The sequence below is a fragment of the Lepidothrix coronata genome, unplaced genomic scaffold, assembly GCF_001604755.1.
Source record: "Lepidothrix coronata isolate B3197 unplaced genomic scaffold, Lepidothrix_coronata-1.0 Scaffold53, whole genome shotgun sequence".
Lineage (NCBI taxonomy): Eukaryota > Metazoa > Chordata > Aves > Passeriformes > Pipridae > Lepidothrix > Lepidothrix coronata.
In genome coordinates this window covers 1,045,572-1,068,814 of record NW_016690233.1, presented here as the reverse complement: position 1 = coordinate 1,068,814, position 23,243 = coordinate 1,045,572, and the positions used below count along the sequence as shown (strand labels likewise).

The window sequence follows — 23,243 nt, the reverse complement described above, 5'->3', positions numbered from 1 at the left end:
AATAGCACCTGAAAAACAGTTTGTAGTAAATCTGTGTGGTAGCTGCAAACTGCCCACTTCCAACTGACAGTAAGTACTAGATGGACTCCAAGAGACATAAAATGGCCATTTAGTCTTCAGGCAGCCTTGATTCTTGTGAGAAATCCAGAAGTAGGGAGAAAAGTTTTTGTTTTCTTTCTCACACTTTCTTTGAGCTTAGAACAGTATCTCAGACTGGCACACTGTGTGACAGAATAGGCATTATGGACTGAACATCCCAGAATGAAAGATGAAAAGACATTGACAGCATAAAACAAGATTCGGAAGTTTTAATATATAATTTAAGCTTCTGTGTGTCTTGGCAAAACAACTGTAAAATGCAGCTGTTTCCCATCATCAAAATGTTCTCAAGGTGCTCAGGTTCCAGATAAAAATGGCCATATGTTCATCTCACTGAACAGTACAAGTTTAAAGTATTGTTTGATAAAATGATGACTTGTGGTCGATCAGTAATTATTCTTCTTAACTGGTCTACTTTGTGTGTGGTAGGAGGTAGAGTCAAAACTAATGCTCTTATTCTCAACTATTCTTAGCTCAAATCTCTGTATTTTTATAATTCAATGTTTTACTGCATTTCCTGCCTGCCTTCCTCTGCTTCTCATTCCAACTAAGTCGCTGAGCGAAAACTTAAACATGAAAAAGGATTTAGCTCCTATTTAACTATATCTTTTACCAACTCGCATGATGCTGAACAATGCTGTGTGCTCTTTTGTTGAGTAAGACTCTCTTTTAACGGTTTTTGGCAGGATTGGCAGTTTTCTGTCAAGATTTGGCTATGATTTTCCCTGCAGTTTTTTATAGCCAAAAGTCAACTTTATAAAAGTTATCCAAGCTGACTTGATACAGAGACCTATTTTATTGTTATACTTCAGTTATTTCTTTCTGCTCTAAAAGAACACATAAAAATAATAATCTGCCTGCAGCACTCAAAGACAATAGAGCTTTTTTATTATTTTTTCCCCCACACATGGACAAAAATAATGTGTGCACGGGAAGATCCAGATCCCTTGCATCTTCCATTACTAGCAGCAGGGCTGAATGGGGCCTGCAGGTGAGAGCAGACCTAACATCTGGCAGCCCATCTGTTAACTCCAGAATAGTTTTTCTCTGTATATAATTACACATCAGGCTCTTTCCAATCTGTTGCTTATATGGTTCCATTTAGTGCAGCCCAAATTTGTAACTGTGTCTTTAGAGAGGCTTTTACATTTAGAATTAGATGTTTGGCTTCCTTGGTACGGATGCAGGCATCTGATTTTGAACACAGCAGCATTTTATGCTGTGTCATTTGTGTGATTCAGATCTATTTGGGATCTTCTTGAGCCTACAGAAAAATTCATGGGATCTAAATGTTTCCTACAGAATATCTCAACCTTTTCTAGATAACCCAAATCATCTATATTTCATGTGCCTAAATGCAAACATTATAGGCAATTTTTGAGATTTTTACATTTTCAACCAAAATTTTGAATTTTAAGGTTTTCACAAAAGCCTCTTTCTGCTTGCAACAGAAAACATAAAGAGACAGGTTTTAGTATAATACTCATTTCTTTATTGGTTTAAATAAAAAGATAATGTCCTGTGTGCAAAGCTGGGGGACCAACCCACATTCCAATGCTCTGTACTTACTAAGATCCATCTCCTCATGTTTTAGTCAGTATATGATACTATTTTAATTGTATTCTATACCTGCTAATGATATTTTTTCGTTTAAAACCACATGAACACTTGACAATTAGTTGTGATTTTGCAGAGTTTAAATAATGCAAATTCAGGCTATGAAAATGTAGTTGAATGTGAACAGAAAGGCATCACAGTTTCTTGAGGATTTAGGAATTTTTCCTAATCCAGTTAAATAAGCAAGCTGCTATTTTTGGCATCTCTTTTAGATAGTGGGTAATTATCCAAATCAGTTTTCAATTAGAGTACTTTTAGTTCATTCAATTTGTAGGCCACAAGATATTGTGGCATCAGATAAAGTAATTGCACACATTCCGACTACATCTAGAGCACTGCATCCTTTCTTTTTTTTTTTTTGGCCTCCTCATTTAAGAAAAACATCAATAAATTGAACCAATTTCATGGAAGATGATCAAGATGGAGCTGGATATGGAGCTGGAGCTGCTCTGGTGAGAAGAGGCCGGGGGATCTGGGCTTATTCAGCCTGGAGAGATGGCTTTGGGGTCCTAACAACAACCCACAGTTTCTGTGGGGGAGGTTTTCACGCAGATGGAGCCATACTCTTCACAGCAGTGTAGGGAAGGAAGGTAAGTGACAATGGACATAAACTGAAATGGGAGAAGTTCACACTGGATGTAAGAAGGAACTGTTTCCCCTGACTGCCTGAGGACAGTCTGACAGTGGCACTATCTGCCCAGACAGGTTGTGCAGGCTTCATTCTTGGAAGTTTACAAACCATGACTGGTTGAAGCCCTGAGCAGCTTGATCTGACCCTCAAGACTGACCCTTGTGTGAGCAGGATGTTGGACCAGACCCCTCCTGAGGTGCTTTCCAGACCTCACTGTGCTATGATGCTTTTTTGACAATTATGGATATGAAAAGGATATCTTCAGCCATCACATTCAATCTTCTGGAGCTACAGGACTATTTGGAAAGTTGTAATATCTTATGAAGAGTGATGTTCATGTTTTCTGCATGGTAGAAGGTCATCTCCCCAACTAGTACAAAAGCTGCTTCTAACCTGGCTTTCCTAGCTTTAGTTGTGATTTCTGTGAACTAAAAGTCAAGCAGATTGTTCTCATCTGAATAAAGTTCTCATGCTGGAAAAGCAAAAGAGAGTGAAGTATCTGAACTCAAACCATGACATGAAGTAAGTGATATTGCTTCATATCTCTTCTTTGCCAGGGCAAAGGGAGCACCTAACTTCCTAAGCAGCTTTATACAGCTTCTGAGCATGGAGCTTTGTGGAACTCCTGAGTGGGGTCAAAATAAGGAAGAATTTGTTTGTAATGGGAGTTAAGGCACTCAGGTTGGCTGTCTCCCACTTTCGCCAGGAAAAATTAGAAGTATCTTGTGGTTAAAGACTGAGTTGAGGAAATATGCACAGAAATGTAAGCTTAGCTCATCTCTAGGAAGTGCTTGCGACTGGAAGACCAGAAGGATAAATTCTTTATGAACAGTTGTCTGAAAAGACCTCAAGATTTCTGAGAAACAATGAAGTATGGTTGGCTGAAGCCATGTCATACTTGTGAGCATAATTATGACCCTGCCCAGATTTCCTGGGAGTCTTGGAGGGGATCAGTTCACCTTCTCACTTCGAGGTTCACCTTTGCAAATCGAAGGTAGTGACCATTGCCTGTCAGCTTCAGAGGAATAGTGAAGATTAATAGCATAGTGGATTTGTGCTGTGAATATCTGAAGTCCATTTCTATTTCAGATGTTTGTATGAATTTTTCAAATCCATGGAGGTGTGTACCTCAGGACAAACACCATGGTAGATTTCTCAGTGTCTTTGGTCAAAGAAACTGTTTTGGAGAGAAAGCGATACAGAAATTGTAACTTCGACTAATGGCTTCTTAAACAGTCTGTGGTCCATGACCACATGTTGTTTTGTGTTCCCTTTAGAAAGCAGTGGCAGAAATCTCCATCACCAGTGGACCCTACTCCATCTGATCTTTTTTATTAAAAGTGGCATGTGGGCATGTGTCCAGCACAACAGCAATTACGTTATTTGGATCTCCATATCCACTGTGGAGATCTATTAGTACTTTCACTACCTTGTTTTCTTTGTAGCCTGGCTGCTTGTATTTGAAGCATGAGTATTACTGTATTGCCATGGCTGTGCTTGGTCTGACTGGTCTGAGAGCTGCTATATTTGCATTTCACAGAACGGTTTGGGTTGAAAGGAATACTAAAGATTATCTAGTTCCAACTGCCCTGCCATAGGCAGGGACACCTTTTACTAGACCAGGTGGTCTACTGGATGAGAATGAGTAGCGCATAGTAAAGTTCTGGTGGAACCATTGTATCAGACTGTGGCCTCTACTTCCCCTCCGTGAGCTGCAGTGTAGGGACACAGAGCTGTACAGAAGGGAACATACTTCCATGTTGTGGGAAGGTGGAGAGTTTGCTGCTGTGTACATGGCTGTACCAATGGTGGCAACATTTGTACAGCCAATCCTGGTTGCCAGAGGGATTAGATTGCCCTTGTGATCATTTCACCTGATCTTGGGCTGATGTTCAGCTGGCTTCGGGGCATTTTAATTATCAGAACACTGACTATTGGACTGACCATCTCATCTGGTTGCTGGCACTGTTTATGTTTGTCTAAGCATATCAGATATTCCTCATTAACTTCTGCAATAATACTCAGACAGAAAGTCCTAGGAACTTTTCCAGCTAATCCCCTTTTTGGCTGCTGACCAAATAAGGCTTTATATGGCACAACTGTAATTGCTTCATTTGTATGGTATTGATCTGCCATTAGGCAAAACACGAGCCAGCATTTCACTAAGCCACAAGTTATGCAGTGCTCTTTATTATTGCGTTGCGGTTGCAGCTACAGTTCCCACCTGGGAAATGGCTCCCCTGTTTTTTTCTTTCCATCTCTGGTTCTAATTAAAGTAATGAACTTCAAAATGCTTGCATCATAATTAGACCAAAGCTTAAGAAACCATCTCTTAGCTAGCTGGAATCTTTCCATTTATTGCCTTCCTTATAGTTCTTCTTTATGAAAAACATCTGTATGGAGTCAAAAAGAAGCATGTATATAATGTTACAGAAGTCTCTCATGGCTCTTCTCAGTCTAAGTTCAGATCTCATAATAGTTTGTCAGCTGTGGAGATCTTGTGAATTAGTAGTTTGTTTCTGGCAACCATAAAAATCAAGCATTCATCCTGATTTCTGGTTGCCAATAGCTTTTGACATAGTGACCATGTTTCATTAATAACTTTGTGGACATCAATGTCAGTGGATGAATAACATCAGAAGCAAACAACAGTGTTTCCCTACAGTTTTCTCATGTGGAGTTCCTTTCCTTACTAGGAAAAAATTAATGCACGAGCAGACTGCTTATATTACAGCCATTTCAGCACTGTACAGAACGCTGGTGCTATTTTGCTTTGCAGTCCTTCCATGCTTCGTTCTCACTAAGGTGAGACTAGGATTTGATGGCTGAAAAGTCTAACCAGACAGGCAAAAGGTTGGTACTCATCAGAAACAGAACCTAGGATAGTGGATTTGTCTCTAAAATAGAAACATAGACATTAATAGAACTGTAGAATCATAGAATAGCTTGGGGAAAAGGGACCTTTAAGAATCAGCTAGTCCAACTCTCCTGCAATGTGCAGGGACTGAGCAGGTTTCTCAGAGCTCAGTCCAACCTGACCTGGAATGTTCCCAGGGATGAGGCACTTCTCTGGACAACCTGTTCAATGTTCCACCATCCTCATTATAAGAAATTTATTCCTTATGCCTAGTCTAAGTCTACCTTCTTCTAGTCTAAATCTGCCCTCCTTTAATCAAAAGCCACTACTCCTTGTTTGGTTGCAACAGGCCATACTAAAAACCTTTGTCACCATGTTTCTTATTAGCCTCCTTTAAGTATTGAAAGGCCTCAGTAAGGTCTCCCTGGAGCCTAGTCTTCTCCAAGCTGAACAACTCCATCCAACTCTCTCAGCCAGTCCTCATGGGATTGCAGCTCCATCCCTCTGAACATTTTTTTGGCCCCCCTCTGGACCCACTCCAGCAGGTCTCTCGGGTGCTGAAGACCCCACAACTGGATGCAGTACTCACGGGAGCAGAGTAGAGGGGCAGAATCACCTTCTTTGACCTGCTGGCCATGCTTTTTTTTATGAATTCAACTGAATTTGGCTATTCCATGAATTCCTGGGAAGAGCAATGGTATTAATTTTGTTTTCCAAATGCAGCTGCTGGGAAGATGGCAGAAGTTTGTTTTTTCTCTCACCATACTTGCCATAGATACCTATGTCTCATTCACCCTGAAAGTGGATAAATGCAATTTCTCCTTCTCTGAGGACATTTCAGAAATATTAGCTAGGATAGAGGACTTCCATCACCTTTTATGGAGCATCATAAGCTGACAGTTGAGGTAGTTTATGTAAAAGGCTTTCAGAGACGCTCAGTTGAGTGCCTTTACTTGCAGAAGTCACCCCATTGTGACTGCTGATGTTTTTCTGCCATTTCTGAATCTTAAACTGACATCTTGCACTAATCAGTTGCTGTTGTGAGATCCTGATGCTTGCAAGAAGGAAAATACAGCAATAAGTCATAAGTAATAGAAAATAGGAGAAGATCACGTCAAATATAGCTCCACTTACCTGTGTTATCATTGTGTGTTCACAAAGGTGAGATTCAGCCTGGCATAAATGAAAAATTGGACAAGTCTGATTGTGAAATCTCTTCAAATATTGCCAAATTTGAACTAGGCTCCAAAAATGCCGGATATGTTCAATACAGCATTAAAATCCTGGGTTTATTATTATGCCCTGCTACCCACTGAATAGAGCACACATTTATATAGCACATTGAGATATATGGCTGCTTAGGAACCAGAAAACCTAATTTTTGCAGTTAGTCCAACAGGATATTTTATTTTACATGATTTGTAGTGAGATTCAGCAATGAGTTCTCGCTGCTTTTGGAGGTCACAGTAACATTTCTTCTGGGATAGGTGATTCAGCCTAGGGCTGGGTCTTCATATGGATGAAAGCTGTGAAATGCTCAGTCAAATGTACAATATTTCTGCCACTGCTGGGACATGTTGAATGGGGTGAAAAATTAGAAGCTGCTGAAACAGCTGCCACCTGCTTTGTGCTGGAAGATTTTGATGTAGTAAAATCTTCCTCTGCGTAGGGTGGCCAGAGTCTGTGATGTCAATAGGCTGTCTAGTAATCCATCAGAGATGTCAAATGGATTGAGATAAATATAAAGAAGGAGTAACTTTTTAAGTTACAAGGAAACACACCATATTTCTGTTCAATAAGCACTGAATTGCATTTGAAAAAGATTAGTTTTCTTAGCCTCATTTTGGGTGGAAATAGTCACTTTGTGGCACTCAGAATCATAAATTTAAAATGCCTTACAAATATGGTTAAGATATTATGTAAAGGAAAATTTAAATCTACTGGCCAAGATCAGTAATGGTGAATAATGTTTTCAGTCCTGTTAAGCCCCCGATTTGAAAAACAATTAGATCATTTGTGCAGCATTTGGCTCTTTCTTGTGGATGGAGTGACATAAGGAGTTTGAACAGCATGTGCCTGGCTAACATAGCATAATGTCATTTCAAGAGGCTTGCACTAATGCAGTCTAGGTAGGAGAAGAGAGGGACAGCATGAGACCTGATAGATCTTCACTGCAGTGGCCCTCACCTCAAGCTGCTACTCCCTCATCCAACATGGATGGAACCTCTGCCTGGCACTGAACCACATGCTGTGCTTTGCCATGAAACTCCTACATGTCTGTGCCAATATTGCCATTTTCTCTCAGGTAGGGGCCCCTAAACTTAGGAGTTAATGGAGAAGCAGGTGAAACAGCATCCAAACACTGCTGCAACGAAACTGTGAGTCAAGGTCTGCTTCACCTAAGGTGTAAAAAGCAAAAGGCTTTATGCCAGCCATGCCAGAGGTGAATGTTACCCGTATTTATAATATATATATTATAAAATATATATTATATTGTAAAAATATAGAATTATATGTATATATTTAAACATTATCATTTTACACATTCCAAATTTTAAAATATTACTGTGTTTTCCACAATATCAAATGTATAAAAGCCACAAAGGTCTCAGTGTTCCTAATGTTTCTGAGAGGTGAGAGAGAGTTTTGAGGCAGTTGGCAGTGGGCCAAACTTATCTTGAAAGCAATTCCTGCAGTGTGGAGACAGCATTACGCTGGTGCTCAGACACTTTTGAAAAATCCCACTCAAACGAGGAATTTGCTGAGGATGGAGAGAGGCACTCCCACAGGTTGCCCAGCATTGTTGTAGATGCACCATCCCTGGAAGTGTTCAGGTCCAGGCTGGATGGGGTTTTGATCAAATTGGTCTAGTGGAAGGTTTCCCTGCCCAAGGCATGGGGGTCAAAACCAGATGATCTTTAAGGTCCTTTCCAATGCAAACCATTCTATGATTCTATGATTTTAAGCCTTTAAAACATATATTCTGAGTTGCAGGTGTTGGACTGCAGCAGCCTATTCACATAATCCTGCTTATGCTGGAACTAGCAAGAAAAATTTTGCTTTGATAAAAAAATATTGTACTGCTTGATGAGAACAAGATTAGGTAGCCGTTAGCAAAAATTAAAATAGCTCAGAGTTGGGAGAAACTAGCATTTCTGCTGCTGCTAAAGACCATCTACTGAACCAATATGAACAGTTACTCTAGGGACAATTTTATGTGTTTTTTATTTACAGCAAAGCTATGTATAAACAGAGAAACAAGCTGAGTTGCATTCCCAGGTCAGCTGCTGTTGGTTTTGCACAGACAGAATACATATTTAATTGCTTGCACCAAGAAGTGTTTGCGTACTGTAATTGGAATATCTTGCTGCAAAACAGCTTTCAATATATATAAATATTTTAAACTACAGTCATCAGACCTCTAGCTGGTGTAAATTGTCAGAACCTCTTTGAATTCAAAGTAGCTATGGCAATTTTTAGCAGCAGTGGGTCTCCCATTAATTGGAACTCCTGCTGATCCTCAAGGTGTCAGTTTGGCTCATATTTGTTTACAAAGCTCAGCTTGAATAACTAAGCTGTATACTTAGGATATACATAGAAGCTGTAAATACTCACTGCCCCTGGAAATTAAGCATCTTATTAGGATGGCTAAGTGAAGAGTACTCTACTTACTTTAATAAGCCACAATTAAAAAATCCCACAATTAAAAAATCAAATATAAAAAATATTTGAGCATTGCCTTAAATTTCCCATTTCTAAATAAATAATAATACATAAAAATTCTTGTAAAAATACTTTATTCTTATTGTTTGCAGAATATTTTGATATGTTGCTCTGTAAGTGATGTTTTAAATGCAATTGTCCAGGGGATCTTTAAAAAATGTTTTTAAATGGTATCAGCTTCTAATGTAGCACACAACCTGCCCAGAGCTTTTTTGCAGTACTTTGACTTTCTACAGGCTAGTCAGTTCCTCAGGGGTATGTGAATTTTGCAAGATGAAATTCAAGAGGCATCCACTGTCCTGGTGGTCCTCAGCTGGGCCTGAACATTCTGCTGAGATGGCTGATCGCACCCTTTCTTTGATAAGCCTTAGCAGGAAGGCCTGAAAGACTCATTGCTAAAGAGCTAGTATTGTGAAGACTCACAGCTTGAATACTAGTAGTTCTTTCTTTATTTGTTTATAAATGCTGGACAAGCTGTGAAAGCTAGTTCCGAGGACTCTAGCAGCTACATGTGAAAATTTTTAGATATGTGCTGTGCTTCAGTATTTGAATACAGTATTTTCATACAAGCAACTTTACAGTATGCAAACCTTTATAGATCCCAGTACAAATATTACCCTTGTAAGTTCTGGAATGTGTTTAAAAAAAACATGATTTCAAAGTTGGCCCATTGTCATGAAAGTTTAAGTTATTTTTCATGTGAAAATGCTCTTGCTTTAGCTGTCTTTTTAAATATTTAGATTATCGATCCTTCAAGCCTTCTGAGTATACAGTGATGTAAGCTTTGGCTAAATCTCCTTTTTAACAGAGTGCTTGTTTCAGTCCTGATTTATTAAACATATTCAGCCAGTGCCATGCAGCTTTACACTTAATTTCTCTTGATGAATTGTCAAACACCCTTAAACTGCACTACATTTGTATGGTGTTACAATCTGCCATCAGCGCTTTTCAAAACAAGGATAAAATAAACAGCTCAAAAATTGGGCAGCATTTAATTTTTTGCTTGGTAAGGTTGCATTTTAATTTTTACCATTAAAAATCATTTGAATGGATGATATATACAAGCTGTAAAAATACACTCGCTTGTGTTTCACTAAGTGCATTTGAGACAGATCCTCGGCTGCATCCAGGAAGCTCTGGTTGGGGGTCGAGGGAAGGCCCCTGGCAGCTGTGGCCTCCTCTTCCCAAGCCACCTGGGCTGCATACAGATTAGATCATAAGAGAATAACTGCAATTCACATCACTGAAATAAGGGCACTGAACTCAGCTTCGCTGAGCTCTCTCTGCCTTGTTCTGAGGGAGGATGCCCTCCGGCCTGCACCAGGAATGCCCAGGGGCTGGTCTGCATGATGGCTGCATCAACAGGTAGCTGCGGGGAGAGACATACAAAGTGCAAGGAAGAAAATTAGCTTTGAGTTCCTTGACACTCATCATCAGTTGCCAACACTAGGTGCCATCATTGGCTGTCATATTATGGTCTTGGGAAAGCTTGTTTCTTCAGTGAACTTCTCCTGCCAATGCACCACCACATCTGTGGCTTTACTTGCCATTGTGCTGTAGTTTATTGATCTCCGCTTCTTTCCAGGCACTAATTATATAGAAGTATATATACAATAAACTTGTATGACAATTTAGTCATGTATTTTACCATAAAAGAAGGGAAATCTCTGTATTTTGCCAGTTGGTCCATATCTCAGATATGTATGGACCACCTAAGGACCTTTGACATTTAACGTTCAGGTAGTCTTTGTCTGAAGTTTGTTGCACATTCAGAGAACCTGAGGTTAAGCAGAGATACTATCCCTCCACACCATGTGACTTTTAAGTGACTGAGCAATTTCTGAGGCTTTGAAATCTCTTGTGGAAGGGAATTCGTGAAAAGCCTTACAGAGGATTGGGGTTTCTTCTCTGCTTCTGCCTCAACAGCTGCAGCGGTGGCACCAGTGGTTCTAGGATGATGAGCTGTGCAATGTGGCTGCAGCTTAAACAAAGCTGTCTCTGTGTATGTAGAGTCTCATTAGTGAGTCATGTTATTTTTGCACATCTTGCTCATTCATTATTGCAAGTGAACAAGATTCCCAACACTAAGCAGTGAAACAACAGTGCCGCCATCTGTAAAGGTAACAGCAGAATTGTGCTAAGAATCCGCCCAGGATACAGGAAAGTATTTTTGCTATCTGACATTGCCAGTTACTCAGAATTTATGAGACTAATTCAGGAAAGGGATTCAGGAAAATGTAAAAGCTGTTTAAATAGCTAAGACATTTAAGTTTTCCTGACAAAACTCTACCAGCTACCTAAAATATTGTTAATAAATGCTTACAGCAGAGATTCTGCCTTTGTTGTAATGAGTACTTAGGGACCTGTCTGTGTCTTTATGCCATTTAGCATTCAAAAGCAGATATTTTGAGACCTTACTTCATGGAGGAGGTCTCTTTCGCTATGTGTGCTCAGGCCAAGTCTGAGTCCTTGGAATTGCATTTGGAGATGGTGCTGAACGGTGCAGATGGGAGATGCTTTTCAACTATCCTGTGAACCACTGTGCATCCAGAGATTTTGGGAACTGAATAACTTAAACAAAAAGCAGCTGTGGCTGAGACACTGGATACGTATTCAAGTCTAATCAGGCTGGAGAGTGCCTTTTATGTCTGTTGTGTGTATTCAAGCTCTGGGCATTAGGCTGTTGAAAACAGGCTTAACTTACTGTGCAGAATGCATTTCATGTTTTAATTTCTGGTTTCTAAGGAATGCGGAGTTGCTGTGCTGAAATAGGTGTTGAAAGTGTTGCATTAGGCAAAATCTGATCCCCTTTTCATGGTGTTCCACTATGGTGTCTCAGATTTCCAGCAGTGCTCATGATGTTGGCTGCAGTGGTCCCTGGTCTGGATTTCTGTCTCATTCCCTCATGGTGCAGGGACCTTTGTGTGTCTCTATCAGCCTTGGAAATGCCCCCCCTGTGGTTGAACATGTACATGAGCTGAGTATCACAGTGTTGTGTGCCATAGCATTCAGATTGTTTTTTGCATGCCTGCCTCTCTGCTTCTTATGGACTGAAGTCAAGCAGATGAGTCAACTGTTAACCATTGCTATGACCCAAACTCACTGGAAGTCAAAGCAGACCTCTCTGCCAGCTTCCCTGGGCTTTGGGCAAGCACCCTGATGCAATTCTTTTGGGTAACAAGTGAGGTATCCCTGTTTGGAATCATTGATGTTACTTTGCAATGGACTGGATAGTCACACTGTCATCTCTCTGTGCAGTTTTATCTTTTGATAACTGTGGAAGACATATCTGCAATTGGCACAGGTAGGCTCTTTAAAGAAAAAAAAAGGAAGTGATGCTACTTAATGTTTTAAACTGCTTACTACTATTTATTTATAGGGAGATGGACAGTAATTTTAAATAGTAATGATTTTATTATCATAATTTTTTTCATACTGTAATTCTAAAGCAACCTAAAAATAACTATGATCCATACATTAAAATCACTGTCCATGCACTCAAGTACTTGTGAAGTGAGGTATCGTGTAACAGAAGGGCTGCGTTTTTGTCTGAACTGGCTTGACTTACATCCAAGGACTACGTTTTCTTCTGAGTAATGAAGGCAGGACTGTGCAGTGACACCAAGGATTAAAGAGTCAAAGCACTTGGCTGTTTTTTACTATTAAACCTTTACTCTTGCAAGACTTCAGTTTCTTTATTGAGGAACATGTTCTTCAGTAGGAGTTTTGACTAAGTGTGGTATTGAGGATACATTCTAATTTTTAGAATGAAAAAATGTTTCTGCCATGGATACTCAAGTTTCAAAATGCCTTCTCTGTGGCAGAATGATGCACTTTCTAGGATGAGTAAGGGTGATCTAGCATGGCTCTGAGGTCTTGGTATATAATTTTCAATGCAGTCATCACTGCATGTTTTAGGCTCTCAGTTATAACATTTTTCATGGCTAGGTTTCGCGAATGAAGATTTGGGAAAGGCTCTATCCACATTTGTTACAAGTTATACATATCTGTGGGAGATACAGCAGTGTTGAGCAAAGGTTCTCTGTGTTTTGCTGACCAGAAGGAAATTATTTATTTCCACATATGGAGGTGAACCTGGATAACAAATCAACAGACAAAGCAGTGTGAAACTAACCTGGTTTTACATGGCCTACTAGACATGATGAGGACAATAATGTGTTATATTTATAAACAATACAGTTTAATTTCAGAGCAATGATTGCAGCTTAAATCCACATTTACTCCTTCATCCTTTTTATTTCCATTTCTCTATTGTGCTGTGAAACTGTCTATGGATATGGCTAATAACCCAGCTAAATAACCCTCTCATGAATGGGTTTCATTTACTTATTTATTACTCTAGGATTACTATCAACCAGCTGCAGCTTCTCTAAATGACTGTGGGAAAATTTTCCTTGACAGTCTTTAACGCTTTGAAAGATAAAATTAAACATTTGGCAAGTGAGAAAGCTCTTTCCCTTCAACATTAAAATTAAACAAGAAAACTTATATTAGTTGTCAAAAAACCCCCACCTAGTTGGGTTTAATTCATCTTAGAATATCCAGATGAAAGGTCTAAATAGACAATAACTTGGAAAGCTTGAAAAAAAAAGTTGTAAACTCTCAGGTACCATCTTCACCCAAGATAAGATAAAGATTGAAAAGAAAGAACTTTCTAAGAATTTTAGCATAAGGACTTTGTCTAGTTTGGTGAGCTTTAATGTTCACACTTGAGAGACTACAGCTTAGAGGAAATAGTATGAGGATGCTTTTACAGATAGGCAGATTGATAGGGCTTCCCATCTACTTTAAAATCTGAGATCAAGTGGTTTGTTGAATTGAGAGTTAGTGATATTCCTTGAGATACATTTCATTTTTCATGGGAGTGATCACTCCTGCCTGCATCTGTGGCACTGTCAAAGCAGCTGTTTATGTTATTGCCACCCAGTGTGACAATTTGACATAGCATCACTAAATTAGACCTTGGTTTGGATCCTGTTGAAGGGAGGAGTTTTGACATTGACTTTGTAGACAGCAGGCTCCAGATACATATCTAAGCCATTTTCGGAATAAGTAATGTTGCGCAGCATCAAAGAAATAGTGTTTCTAGGATCATCTTTCATCTATGGCTCAGTCCCAATGTCCTTACAAAGGTAAAATTTACGTTTAGCTTATTGGAATTCTGTCTGTTAAGTGGCAAGGCTGGCCACACAGTTACCTCTCTGAATAGGGCAAACAGACCAAAAGCACAGGCTTTGTAATTAAAAGCTGACTATGAAAAATCTGTAGTAAATATGACTGGTTCAAAAGCAATTGCTTCCAAGAACAAAAAGGACAAATGAACAATTTCATTCCAGTTTTTCAATTGCTTCTCTCTCTCTGGAGTGTGAACCATAATTAGAGCATTTATACAAAATCACATTTGTCAGCCTGGCTGCTAAATTCCCCTTAAAGATTTATCCACAAAGAGCAGTCTGTTATCACTCTCACTATAGCCTACAGTTCTCATTTTCACTTTCAGGGACAGACAAGCAATTACTTTATCTGTACTGGAAATCTCATATAAATCTAACTACACTGAAGGTAGGTGAAGTCAGATCTACACACAAGCAGTTTCCAAACTTCATGACCAGCCAGCAAAGATCTATCTTGCTTCCAGCAGGAGCTGTATGAAAAACTGTTACCCGAAGACAGTCCTGAAGCTGACATTTGTCCCACAGATGAGCCAATGTAGTAAGGAACACTCCATAAGCTGTGAAGTACCTGTCTTCCAAGAAGACATCTCACCTAATAAGTGAGAGAAAAATTTCCATTCTAAGTCCAGGAGGGACACCCAGGGACCAGAGTCCAGCTATCTCTAGAGAGGGTGAATCACGAGCCCCATTGTCTTCTGGTGCCATATGATCTGATGAAGCCCTGTCACCGGATGATCTCTCTTCCCAGCCCTTCTCCAAGTGCTTCGAAGGTGTTGCATCCTCTCATTATTGTTCAGGTGACGATGCCATTGACATAGTTCTTGTCAAATCCCACTCAGTACTGATAGACAGATCTTGACAGCATTAAACAAATTTAGAGAGAGAAACTTCATCTTTCTCAACCACATATCATCCCCAAAGAGCAGTAGTTAAGCTGCTGACACCTCACAGATACTTTGGAGATGCATGGTGCTACTGCTTCATGTGCCTCTGCAGATCCACAAGCGAGCCTGGGCAGACACCCATCAGAAAGAGTGTAGGCTGATAGGCTTGGATGCACTAGGGACCTCTGTACACAAAAAATAGGAAGATAAAAGTTTATTATTATGAATTATGAATAAATATTGATGTAGTTGTGTACCATTAGAATACGTGACTGTTGAGAGTCTTAATAATACAGATAGGAAGTTGTACACTTAAACAAGGACAAAGTTTCATCTAGAGGTAATAAAGGCTGCATAAATATCTTGGCAGATTAGTTGTCAACTGATTTTAAAATGTTACATAGTGACTACAGTTCCTATCATAAATGTAAGATGCCTTACATTTGAGTTTGTATGGTGATCTATGCTGTCTACCCTCTGCCATCCAGTCATAATGCTCTCTAGACACCTAAAGGAAAACTTCTGAGCATGCACAGAACCAACTGCATCCTAGGACCAGCTATCTCCTATTTCTTAGCTGAGTTTCAGACCACTCCTAGCAGCCTTGATTTCACAGAGAAGCAGTGATTCTGTTCTTTAGCATTCATGTTGGCAACACCTCTCTGCTCAGGTATTTCTCTCATCTGACAAAAGAGCATTTAAACAGGATACAAAGGACACCAGGCTCACGGAAGCCCTTCCAGTCTGTTGTGCCCATGCCGCTATGTTGCTAGCAAAGCAGAATTTGTCTGTCATCCAGTGGTAGCATAACATGTATAAACTCTCAGTGGAAAAGTCCTCAGGATGTCCAACAACCTTCTTGTATCTCAGCATCCAGCTAATTGGCTGTCTTTGTTCTTCCTAGAGCTTGAGCTTCTGTTTGGCTGCAGTGTTCACAGATTTCCCGAGCGAGGATGCCCTCCACTGCCATCTTGCTCCTCTATACTGCAGGTGCCCTTTGGGCTGGGAGACAGTGTGCTCTCCCAGAATAACAGGGCAGTCCCCAGAGTCACAACACTAAGCTAGACCCCAAGTCTTGCATTTCAGCCAAGCCTCTACTGTGCAAAGGGAGCAGGACTCTAGAGCCTGGATCCCAAATGTACAGATGTGCCTACAGCAGGGGATAGAGCTTCAGATAGACAGGACTCTTGGCACCTTTGTCCAGTGCTTTCTGTTGACTGGCTCTAGACAGCATCTTAGTCAGCATGTGAGCTGTTAGCGCTGCTCTTCAGCTCTTCCTCATACTGCCTGTTTCTGGAGCCCTGTCCCATAGCTTGTGTGGGATCAGTCTGAAGTGCTACATGTCAAAACTGTATGTGGCACAGTGACTGGCAGCGTCTAGCATAGGCAGTCTGGATCTTGCCTCTTTAGTACATGGGCATACATTTTCCCATCTGCTTGAAAAAGCAGCCTAGGCCCACACTGAACATACTTTAAATATAGATTCAAATAAATCTGTGTAAATCGGTTATAATTGCAGGCAGAATTTTATCATCATTTTGCTAAAATAGTTTAGGTTGGTTGATAGAATTTTCATGTTAAAATCCAAGCTGTTCTGAAAATCATTTCTACACTGGAAACACATTTTTCACATTTGAAAGTAACCACAATTATTTGTGCTGCCAAGGGCTTTGAAATATGGAAATGAGAGGTTTATTTAGTGTGTGGATCAAGCTTATAAACAGCTTAAGTCCTCATTCCTTCTAACATCTTAACAGCTGTGCAGTTTCTTACAAAATATGTTTTATCGTTTCAAGAAATGCTGTTAACCTCGCAGTTTTAAAACTGAATGAACAAGGCCTCTTGGACAAATTGAAAAACAAATGGTGGTACGACAAAGGAGAATGTGGCAGCGGGGGAGGTGACTCCAAGGTTAGCCTCAATGTCACCAAAAGCGGGTAAACAGTATGTAAAGTAATTGGTGCATCTGCTGGGGTTTTACCTGCAACAAAACAGCTTCACCAGTAGCACAGCACTGCTGGTACCTGCAGCTGAAATCGATGTGTATGCAATTACTGTCAAAGCAAAAATATTTGCATTTGTTTAAGCACCCCAAGGGGAACTCATTAACTGTCTCTGGGGTGAGATCTATCACCAGTTTTTGGAAACCTGCATCTTCTGAAATCGTGGTGACCCTTTTCCAAGCTCGCACTTGTGAACAAGCAATGTGATACCTTCAGGAGCCTGCTCACCAGCTCAGACTTTTTTCTTACTATATGGTACTACCCAAAATATTTTTCAGTGACAGTAGAGGAAAAAGGCAAAAATCAGTGTGAATACATCAGAGGAATAATTTGATGTACAGTGCAGGCTCAGGGATCCTTTATTGACTCAAACAATACTGGTACAAATTACAATTTTCATGAGTACCCAAAATAGGAAGACAAATTTCAGATAAAATATCTCCATGCTGAGATTTCCTGATATCTTTCCAGCAAACTGAAATCCATGGTGGTTCCCTAGGCATAATTTATCAGAATTTATCAGACAGGAATTTTAGGCTGCATGTTAGGCTGAGGTGTTGACAGCTTCTTATTCTTTCTGCATTCCCATATCTTCCATATGGCCAGTACCAGTACTTCCTTTCCTCCTCACAGCCTTGTTTGAGAAACTGTCTGGTGCTGAAAAGAAGCAAAAATGTGGGAGATGGTGAAGTGGGGAAGAATGAAGATATTAAAATTACCCCTTCCATGCCAGGCAGCATGTAATAATATTTATTTATGTGCTTGTGTGTGAACAATACATGAGAGAATGCTGCACAGAAAACTGTGCAGGCACAGAGCTAGTCAGATATAGATGACTATATTTGATTGATTTTTCATACACAGTTTATGTAGCTTTCTTTACAGTTGTCTACATATATTTTTTCTTACTATTTCTCTCCTTCTCTAGTCCTCCTGCTCTTTCATGCTGTGTCCTGGCCTCAGGGACCATCCCTTGGGCTGTTCTGCACTCACCCAGAACTGGTCTCCTAATCCTCTTCACTTTGCCTTCAATCCCGCTGCTATACCTATTTTTCCCCACACTGCTCTGCTCGCCAGCAGTCACAGTTTCAAAAATGGTCTCTATTTTCTCTTCCAAAGCTCTTAGATATATTAGATCTGAAAGCACTTACCTGCAAGTGGATCAGACACCAACTTCTACTAAGAAAGTTGATAAGTGAACCATAGATCTACCACATTGTTACTATCAAATTCTCTACCTAAGCCTGAACTTTTGTATTATTTGTATTATTGGGGAGGGGTATTTATTTAATTTTTCTAAAATGTCAGAGGCAGGGAATCAAATCATTAAAATATCTCCATTTTCTTAGAATATGATTCGCACAAACCTGCTGTGGTTCCAAGGTGAGATAAAAGCTAAGTAGGAAAATAAGGATGTTTTTAACTTACTTTCCCTGCCACAGGTGCTTTGAGTCATGAAGCAGGAAAAGGGGAGTAGCTCATGGTAGAGGGACAGACAGGGCTTCACCGGGGGAAATGTCTAGAAGTGCTGAAGGAGCAGGTTTGGTGTGATGGCAAGTGACAGGAAAAGGAGTGGGGGGGAAGAGTGGAAAGGAAAGGCAAGGAGTGCAGTCCATGGAGAAACAGGGGGCACCCATGAATGCAGGAGGGAGGAAGGAACACATTGCCAGTGGAAATAAACGATATGTGACACAGGCAGTTCAGGATACAATAGAAAATGTAGTGGGCAAGACAGCATTAGCAAAGGATGGAGAACACGATGGAGCTCAACCTGTAGTTCTAGGACTGCATACAGCCTGCCATGAGCATTCATCTGACCTCAGGCCCATTTCTTGCCACACGTTTTCCAAGGCATAGCTGCGTGAGTAGGCAGTACTAGTGCTCCTGGGAAGATTCACGTTTCTCATGCACCTGCACTGCCCTCGTTCAGTAGAACCAGGCACATCATGCAGATGAGCAGGCGTTACCACACTTCTCAAATTCTGCATTGCAGCAGCATCTGCTTTTAGGCTATAAACTATAGCCAGTCTGATTCCCCAAAGTATTAGTTAGCCATTTATCATCTATAAAATCAATTTCCTTGTTCAGGAACAGTTTTGGTCAATAGAATTCAATAAGACCCTTTCTACTGAATTAATGGAGCTCTAAGTATTTTATTTTTTTCTGCTAGCAAATGATCATTAGTGGAATAACCAGGACACTATGCACTGTTGTTGTAAACCTGACAGCTACCAACAAGTCCTAAACTAAGTTCTTAAGCATCTGTAGCTAATACTTCTTTTCATTGTATGAATTTAAAAAGAACAAATCCTGAGCTTTGTTAGCAGCTCCAATCCAAATTACAGGGCTTCCTACTATCATGAATGAGAATAAGAACATCCTTTTCTCTTGAAATACAGCACTGGAGGCTTGACTGATAACTATGTTGTTAGTATTTGTGATTCACTAGTCAGAATATGAGTCTAGACCCAGAATAACCATTTCTGTAGAATAACTACAGAAATAAGGGAGTTTATTGAGAGGTCAGCAGTTCTCCAAAGGTTTGTATTGCTCTGTAAAACAAGATTGCTCCTACCTCCATTCTGTGCTCTTAAAAGGTCATCTCTAGCCTCCTCGTTTATTGTTCCCTTTAAGGGACAATCTTCCAAAATTCAGAAAGACTGTTCAGAGAGCTGCCGGGTGTGAACCACCTGTGGTCTAGTGACCTCATTAATCAGTTCATGGTTGAAGATAAAACTGACATCTCCAAGTCATTTGAGTGCTTTTGAAAGTATTACTTTAGATCCTAACTGTATGCCATCATCGTTTCATGTCATGCATGGGAAGGTACTGAAACACAGTTTTCACCACTCTGCTCCGTTTTTTTTTATAAAAGTGTGAGTGGAAGGAAGCTATGCGGATGAAGATCTTCTCCAGACTCTGCTGGCAGCCCTCAGGAGAACATGGGAGCCATTTTTTTTTCCTTCAGCCGATGAGATTGACCTTACACTTAATTAATGGCTCAGCCCTGAGTGGGTAATGAAAATGCTCCTAAAGCATAGTCATGATTGCATTTTAAATTCCCTGTCTACTAGAATTCTATATTAGTTTCACAATCACTCAGTATTGTGATTTAAATGCTCTAATTACCCATTTGTTGTCCTGAATGCAGCTAGCTCACAACTTCATTAATGCCGTTTTAAAGCTCTGTGATTTTGCTGATGTTGCTGGCTCAAGATCCAGCCTGAGGCTCTTAAAAAACAGCCCTTCCAACAGCAAGTGATTGATGAGAGGAGAGGAGGAAATGAGTAAGAAGCCAGGAGAGGAGGTAGACAGGCTGGGAACGTAATGAAAAGGTAGAAAATCAGTGTCCTTGTGCCCAGGTTGGGCTGTGCCAACAGCGACTTCAGCACATGGGTGAAGAACAGGGTCTCCTGTGCTGTCACACAGCAGTTTTGCACTATGGTTACAGGGGGAAAATTCTTCTCCATACATAAAGGGTAGTTTTAGTTATTATTTCTCATATATTATCCTTACATGAATTCCAGGCAGATGGATCCTCTTTATATATAACAGCAGAGATTCAACAGCCGTACATTGGAAAAACTACACTAATTTTCACAAACTGTGCTAGTTAAACTCTAGTTGAAAGTTTAGCCCAATGTTAGTTATTCAGGAATCACTAAATAACTTGAACAAAACCCAAATATATAGTAATTCACCCATTGCTATATTAAGTATACAATACTGAACACTATGGGAAATTTAATTAAAAATGCTGGATTTATCCACTGGATGTAACTTCAGTCAGTATATTATTCTTGTTCACATACAGCAAGCCTTACTGATTTTTAGTTTCTGGCCCCTTTAGTATCAGTGGGACTATTCACCAACTGATTGTGTAATCAATGTAGTAACAAGCTGTAAGCAATTTGCCCTGAGAACCAAGGCGATCTGGGCATGCATCTCCCATGAGAGCTGTTGAAAATCTACTAAAATGAAAAAACAAACAAAACAAATTCACTACACCTGCAATCACTTACTGTGATTGCAAATAGATATTTATGTTGCTATTCTGAAAAGCATAAGCAAAAATCTGCCTTTTCCACTCTGCAGCCCCTTAGTCTCATGTTGGACAACATTTCCCATTGCAGCTGACTGATTTAAATTAGGACAAAATCCTGTTTTGAAAGTGTAAAATATTTTAAAATATTTTGAATGCACAATTTTAAATTTTGCTTGGAGTGCTTCTCCCTCATCACAGCTGGGACTGTCTGAGGGCAGATGCAAAGGACACACCACACAGCCTTGCTAGTGGGGGTGAGAAAGTGAGGGGCAGAGGACAGGCTTCCCTAAGCTTCTACAGTGCCTTCATTCAGAAAGTTTTGCAACAAAATTCGTGGAGAGGAGAAACAAGGGCCTGGCCTCAGTCACATCACTGGCTGTATTCCAGTGAAAAGTGGGTATTGCCTCATCCGTGCTGACCATTGCCATTAAGTTCTGTTATATAGTGAAGATAGCATGGGAATTTTAAGTGTGAAATTGATTGTTTTTCATAAAGGAAAATCTGAGAACTTCCTTGGAGAAACAATGCAGAAGGAACTGCAGTTGCAAAGAAGAAAAAAGTCCCTGCCTGATTCAGGCTTTATATGCCTAAACTGTTAATGCTGAAACAAAAAGAAGCAAAGGACAAGCATCTGTTTTCTGACGTGTTCTCGCCTTGCTGCCGGTCTTGATAGTTTATATCTAGTCCTAGTTATCATTTCAATCCATTTAATCTGCAACAACCCTACAGGCTTCTGATTTTCCAAGTGAGAACAGTACCTGTATGCTCCTTGTATTTGTCATAACCAGCCCTTTTATGCTGATGGCATTTAGGAGCACTAAAATGTGGCTCAGTGCCAGTGTATGACATGTTACAGATGATAGCTAGCCAAATAATATATATTATTTTGTACTTGTACTAGAAGCAAACAGAGGATCATGTTGACAGGCAACTTGCCAGCACCCCAAGCTGCTACCCACTCATTTCACAGCTGTGGGACTCTCATATTCCACTATCAACCTGCACAGCCTGCTGCCAAGAAGCCTGAAGGCAAAATATAAGTTTGAATACTGGAAAAGAGCGAGAAATGGGCATTTTCAGTTCTAGAAGCAGAGTATTCCATATGAATTAAATGTGTGGGATTTGGAAAGTGGATGAAGCTATTACTTTGCTTAGAGGGATCACTTGAGAGTACCTGAGAAATCTTCTCACACAACTGTGTCTGTCAAAAGTAAAATTCCTCAAGAGTAAATGAGGAGACAGGCATCTCAACATCATCCTTTGTTAAAACTAATCTAAGCCCACCATTTGGAGGTACCTACCTTTTCCCCTTAACTACAGGGAGGCCAGTACAGACAGACAAGGCTTGGGGCATAATTTAGAGGTGAAAAAACTCAGGTGAGGTGAATCCCCCCTTTAGGTACATACACAAGGAATAACCAGAATGTATGAAGAGACAGGATCCCTAAAGCTAAGAATAGCTTACAGGGTTCAGAAGCGGTTATTTATGTTTTAAATATATATACAAACATGCTCAAATATATTAATACATTAGCACTTGGGGATTTCCAGTTAAAGCAGTTATAGAGTGTAACAAGCCCCTTTCTCTTCAATGGTAACTATCTTAGAAGGTTCAGTTACACTGTACTAATTAATGTTTGCACTGTTTATTTATTTATTAAGTCTTGAATTCATGAGTTAACATTTTAGTAATGGATTATGTCATATTATGAGAGATTAATTTTCTCATAGGAATCTGCTGGCACACACAGGATCAGGTCCCATGTCATATACCATCACGAGAAGGCTATCTATCACATGCCATTTCTGTTTATCTACCTGCTTTTCTGATATATATTGTATTTGCATGCACACCTGCACATAAATAGATATCCATAGGCTACCACATTAAGAATTGGACAATTACTCAAAGTGGAAAATACATCAAGTAAGTCTGTTAATAAATTTCATAGATTTTTAAAAAATAAACTGGTAGAACTGCATGAAGTGGGGCATTACCATAATACTCTGAGATTATTCACTGAGTTTAAGTAACTTCAGTGTAAATCCCAGGCAGTTCATAACTCTGAGGCATCAAATTATGTTTAATTTCATTGTTTAACTCTATTACATCACCCACAGCAAATATCACCAGTAAAAGAAGCTATTCCAAGTAGAAATTTATCATCAGCCAAGGATCATTTGAACAA

General features: G+C 39.9%; 1 protein-coding gene across 8 annotated transcripts in view; it reads left to right on the top strand.

Moving 5' to 3' along the window:
• Window positions 1-23,243, top strand: part of GRIA4 (glutamate ionotropic receptor AMPA type subunit 4) — a 218,705-nt gene that overhangs the window by 184,573 nt on the left and 10,889 nt on the right. For 4 of the 8 annotated variants that reach the window (XR_001875005.1, XM_017816030.1, XM_017816032.1 and 1 more), the window contains exon 14: window positions 16,803-16,917. The exons of the other annotated variants lie outside the window; for them this stretch is intronic. Coding sequence is in view for 3 of the 4 variants with exons in the window: in XM_017816030.1 (XP_017671519.1) it covers window positions 16,803-16,917 (115 nt within the window). In the remaining variant the exon portion in view is untranslated. The remainder of the gene's footprint in view (window positions 1-16,802; window positions 16,918-23,243) is intronic. 8 annotated transcript variants of the gene reach the window in all.